A 6,001-nucleotide genomic window follows, 5' to 3' on the forward strand; every position below is an offset into this window, starting at 1 on the left:
TTATGAGAATCTGCAAGGTTTACCCGCAGGGAATCCAAAGTTAATGGAAAAGATACATCCCTTCCCTCATGAAATGTTCATATGAGTGAAAGAAGAAAAAAAACTATCCTTTGTAGATGCAAGTTTTGAGAGGAGGGAAAAGGTCCCGTGACACTCCTTTCATTATTATTATTGGTGAGATTAGTGGTTTACAGTAGATACAGTTGTTGTAAAATTTCTGTTTTCTGCAAAATACTCTCACCACTCCCCCCACCCCACCCTTGTCTAGGTCCTCATCCACCATCATGCACCAGCATCTAAACTCCCCCTCCCCTCAGAGTCCTTTACTTTTGTGCCATACACCAAACCCAGTCCCCTGGCATTCCTAATGGAGAGCTTGATCTGGGGGAAACATTATTATTATTATTATTATTATTATTATTATTATTATTATTAGATAAGTCAGAGAGAAATTAAGAGAAGAGTGGGAGATAGAGTAGGAGAGAGAAAAATAGACACCTGGAAACCTGTTTCACCTCTAGTGATGTGTCTGCGCTGCAGGTGGGGGTCAGGGGCTCGAACCCGGATCCTTGCAAAGTCCATCCCTTTGTACTATGTGCACTTACCCCGGCCTGGGGAGACCTCTAACCTCTTATGCACTGTAGCTCAAGACTCAGTCTGCTGCTAAGATGATGAGCGACATGATACTTACTAGTTCTTACCAGTCTGATGGAAGAGACCATGTGGAAGATCCCACTGTTTATATAATTGGGAGACGCTTTTGACAAGAAAATCATCAGCTCCACCATAATGGGAAGGAACCTTGTGCAGAAAAAGGTCTCTGGTCTCCAGGAATCAGTCCAACCTAGCACCCACCAACCCAGGTGACTAGTGCCCACCACAAAATTCTTAAACCGCAAGTGTGGTAAGGAGCACCCATCGGTGTGGTTGTACTTCTGCAGAAAGTTGTTCTTGGACAAGTTTCAGAAAAGAAACTAGATTAGTAGAGAAGGTGAGGATGTGGCCAGTAAGGAGAAATGAGAGTAGTTAAGTGAAGGAATAAGGATAGACTAAGGACTCAAGTTTCCAAGTGCAGAACAGACACACAGTAGTTAGTAAAGGCAGAAAGTGAGCCTATAACAGTTAAAACCTGAGCAGATCCACAACTTCCCACCTTTCAGTAAGTCTGCAGGTCCTGTTCCTAAGGAATCCCCACTAGAGACATACAGTCTCTAGAGGGAAAAAAGCACTTTCGTGCACACCATCACCCCCAGACATAAGAAGAATTTTAACTGGGTATGTGTCATAAAGTTAGACGGGGGCATGGTGTCAGGTTCTGTTTCAACCAAACACCTTTAAATAAAGAAGTAGTGAAATATAATTTCTAAAATCTTTACTAGATTATGATCACATCAGAATAATTCACTCATTAATATATCACAGCTTTGTTCTCTGTAAGTAGAAATTTAATGTGGCTCAGCATTTATTGAGTTATAGAATAGATCATGCACTGGGTTAAGCATAGATGATCACCCTCCAATGCACAGACTTGTCAGAAAGAGAACATTGAACTTTTTGATGTTATACTCTTTCATGGTCTTCCCATCTTCCAGTTTCTTTCCATTGCAGACCACAATCTGTTGGTCAGGAGGCAAAGCGGTCTTCGCCGCAATTATCTCTTTCACCTGGGTGACAGAGCTGGACCTTCGCACCTCAATTTGGTACCTCTGCCCTTCATCCTTTGTATCCACCAATGTCAACAGCAGCTCCTCATCATCGGGCTTCACTACCTTCAAGGTGAGGTGGATGGTTGTCTCCTTGTCAATGCCATAAGATGACAGCTTTCTCTTCTCCTCTAGAGTCTTTGAGCCCAGCTTAAGAATCTGTTCTTTCACAGGAACGTTGGTCCTAGACCGGATATGTTCATTGATCTTCTTCACTCTGTCATTTTTTGTGGCAGTGAAGCTCAGGTTCTGAAATTCCTCAGAATAGACAGTTACCTGGACAAAGAAAGGTCAAGAGATGGTTGCCTAGAATACTTGACCTTTTTTGTTCCCCTTACTTACCTCTCCACAGTGGTTCCCTTCACTACCCCCTGGTCCTCCAGCTCCTTTACAAGCTGTAGTCCTCTCTGTCTTAGAACTCCTTGTTTGAAATTTTCATGTGATAACATAAACGAGAAAGCCAGCCATGTTCCTTTATAACTACTTCTTATTCACTCCAAAATAACACTAATAATTTCTTTATTTACTTTCTACCTTTCCAGTTAGTTTGTCAATTATCAAAAGTTAAATGTAACTACAAAACACTGAAAGATATATACCATATTCTAAAAACAAGTTCCAAGACTATGACAGTCAGAGGGTTGCCATTCATGACTACCTAAGAGGAAATCTGGGCTAGGACATAGAGTTAGTATTACCTTCTTTTCAATGTCTCATTGCTTTCTAACACATTACAGTAAAACTGCTCACTATTTCTTATTCATCTGCATCTCCTGTTTTTTATATCTGCCTATTATTAAATATAATTATATCAGGTTCCAACTCAGAGAAGGTAGGGACTTACATCAATAATCTGACATGAGGAACCCTCTCTTCTATTCTCACTTGAAAACTTGGAAGAACTTCACTCATGTTCCATTCAAAACTATATTTCCAGTCTAAATGTTACATATTTTTCATTCAACCATCATTTCACTATACTAAATAATACCTTCAATCCAGATTCTCTTCACAGTGCATATATTCTTATATAAGATAATAGATCAGTGACCACACCTAGTTGAGAACATACATTACAGTGTGTAAGGACCCAGGCTCAACCTCCCAGTCACTACCTCCAGGGAGAAGCTTTACAAATGGTGAAATGTTACTACAAATCTCTCTCTCTCTCTCTCCCTCTCTCCACGCCCCCCCTGTCCCCCTTCCTTCTCAATTTCTCTCTGTCTCTATCCTAAATAAACAAAATTAGTTTTTTAAAAAAGATAACATGGGGTGCATGAGGTGCACCTGGAGGTGGTGCACCTGGTTGAGCGCACATATTAATGTAATGCCAGAGTTTGCACCTCTGCTCTGCTCACCCATGTATAGATGAGGCGCTTCACTAGCAATGAAGTAGATCTACAGATGTCTTTATTTCTCTCTCCCTCACTGTCTCCCCCTCCCCCCTCAGTGTCTCTCTGTCCTGTCCAATAAAATAATAGAAAGAAAGAAAGAAAGAAAGAAAGAAAGAAAGAAAGAAAGAAAGAAAGAAAGAAAGAGAGAAAGAAAGAAAGGGAAAAAATGGCTGTGTAAGCGGTGGATTCATAGTACTGGCATCAAGCCCCAGTGATAACCCTGGTGGCAAGAAAAAAAACTAAAAGGCAATATATCAGCTCATTAGCAGCTAAGATGAGTTAGTTCTGTGAAACTCTGTTTTGAGAAAAGAAAGCTTAAGAGCCCTGGACTCATAACAGAACAAAGGGAAAATGGCTCAGGACAACCTTTCCTGAATTTCAGTCTTGCCACCCTGTTAAGCCCACTCTCATCTCCTACCATTTATCCCTTTAGTGGTTAGGAGAGAACTTGAGAATCAAATGAGCAACTTCTCTTCACAGAACTTTCCTTCACAATCTGTAGATGTCAGTACCCATCTCATTCATACTTTAAAATTCCTCCACCTCCTAGAACACTGCTCCATGTGCATGTCTCGGATCTCTCCACACATTTTAGAATGCTTCCCCTCTCCCCACACCAGATATCAAACCCAAACTTACACCAAGGGTGGAAGCCATCTCTGCAACCAAGAAATCAGAAACAGGAGATGAAATAAACTGTGTTTGCTCCCAATTTATATGCATGCCGTTGATTAGAAATCCCCTCTGACTTGTTGTTTGGCTTTCCGGTACAATTCACTCTGAATTTTCTTTTGCTTTCACTTGGGTGGTGTCAGTAAAAAAACAGAAAGCTTTCTGATCAAGCACTTCTATCCTAAGCCAATCCATTTATTCTTCATATTCCAAATATAGAGTGGCCCTTCTCTGTTAAGAACTTTTACCTAATTAGAAACCCACCACTCTCAGTCCTGTCATTACTGTCTAGCTATCAGCTCTGGAACCTCACTGTCTCGAAGATCTTCAGTATTTGGTGGCCCCTTTCTACTGTCTGCTGTAAGAGGCATCTCCTCTCTCCCCTGCCTCATCCCAAGAATAAGGATGCCTAAAAGAAGTCAGTAAGCATTGGAGTAGAATGGTGTGACATGGACATCATGGCCACTATAGCCAGGCAGATGTATGCATGCTTGAGGAAACATGGGAACTATAGCCCTGGGCTGAGAAAAAGGACATCCGTTCCATTCCTGAGAATATCACTTGCTTCATTACTTTGAACAAAGCATTCACTTCACTAGATGTTGATTTTCTGGTCTTTAAAATGAGACAGCTGGAAAGAATTCATAAGTCGTACAGATTCAGAGAATTTTGTGTCTAGATCTTTTCCCAATATGAATATCCTATAAAAGTTGCAAGTTTACCAAAAAAAAAGTTCCAAGTTATCTTTGATATGTGCTTATTGACCATTCCTATATACCAATATATTTCAAATGACCCCATTTTATTCCAAGGGCTTCATCTTACAGAACTTAAATTTACTGAAGTGGCTACATAGAACAATGGCATCTGAGAGCCTATTTCAACACTTCTTTTGTAATATTTTAATGTTTATTAATTTTTATTAGTGATTTAATATTAATTTACAAAATTATGAGATAACAGAGCCATAATTTTACACAGTTTTCACCACCAGAGTTCTGTGTCTCCATTCCTTCCATTGAAAACTGTAGTAGTTCTCCCAATCCAATACATCTTAAAGTTTAGCATAAACAAAATTCTCCTATTTGAGACTCTTCTAGGTCAGTTACAGAAATTGAAACAATGAATCATTATTTCAGTGTTATGGGAAGTCTTAATTCTGTTTTATAAAACAATTTTTATTTTGAAAAACTTTATTATGGGGGAAAGAATGAGAGGGAAGGCAAGTGAGGAAAAACAAAAACATTTCTCAGCACTGGCATAAGGAAATTGAACCTGGAACCTCTGGAGCCTCGAGACATGCAAGTTGGTGTTCTAACACACTGCACTTCCTTCTCCAGCCTGAGACATACCTTTTATGTTTTTATTTAATGAGCAATCACACAACAACTCCAGACCTCTCAAATGGAAGCCATGTACTCTCTGCCCACTGAATCTCCTCCTTAGTCTCTGATAGGCACACTTTCTTTTAACCCATAGGCTAAGATAAAAAAAGGAAATTGACTGGAAACCATGACCCCTCTTGTCTTCCTTTCAGATATCTCCCCTTCTGTTGTCTTCTGTGTTTAGAAATGAAGGTTTTTTACTTTTGCCTGCTGCTCAGCAAAAAAAAGATTACCCTGAGCCTTCTATCCAATAGGATTTGGAGATTCTGAAACATCATCAGTAACCTGGCACAAATTGTTAGATCAGCTTGAGAGTGATAGAGAAAGTCCTACAGCAGGGTAACAACAATGGAGGATGGGCCTGGATAAAAGAGAAAGGAAAAGCAATAGAAGCAAACTTGAATAAATTACTGTCACATTTCACGTTTTATTTATATCTGCTGTCTGCTTAGATCTTTGAATCCTTTGTAGAAAATTAAGAAGGGGGAGAGTAGATGTTTAAAGCTACTTTAAATTATTCTCAAAGGAGAACTGTTGTACTGTTATTAGGAATATAAACTCATGCAACTAGTATGAAAAATAGGATGAAGTTTTTACAAAAATGTGAAAATCAATTTCCCATATGTTCCATCAACTTTACTTCTGGATATTCATTTACCTGAAGAGTATATGATAGTGTTGCTTCTAAAAGATATAGACACTCTGTGACCACTTTTGGCACTATTCACAGTAGTCAAGTTATTCAGACAACCTAAGGACCCATCAACAGATGAACAGGTAAAGAAGCATGAGTGGACCTCAAAGGGGCTATACTAAGGGGAGTAAGTCAGATGAAGAAAGACAAATA

At 39.5% G+C, this 6,001-nt stretch overlaps 1 protein-coding gene across 1 annotated transcript; it reads right to left on the reverse strand.

Moving 5' to 3' along the window:
• Positions 1–1,357: 1,357 nt before the first annotated feature.
• Positions 1,358–3,766, reverse strand: UBD (ubiquitin D). Its single transcript, XM_007532322.3, has 2 exons — positions 3,737–3,766; positions 1,358–1,979 (listed from the first exon to the last, which is right to left on the reverse strand). Exons 1-2 carry the CDS (start codon positions 3,752–3,754, stop codon positions 1,509–1,511), a joined length of 489 nt encoding a protein of 162 aa, XP_007532384.2. The 5' UTR covers positions 3,755–3,766; the 3' UTR covers positions 1,358–1,508.
• Between the last annotated feature and the right edge of the window lie 2,235 nt (positions 3,767–6,001).

This window comes from Erinaceus europaeus, chromosome 4 (genome assembly GCF_950295315.1).
Source record: "Erinaceus europaeus chromosome 4, mEriEur2.1, whole genome shotgun sequence".
NCBI classification, from domain to species: domain Eukaryota; kingdom Metazoa; phylum Chordata; class Mammalia; order Eulipotyphla; family Erinaceidae; genus Erinaceus; species Erinaceus europaeus.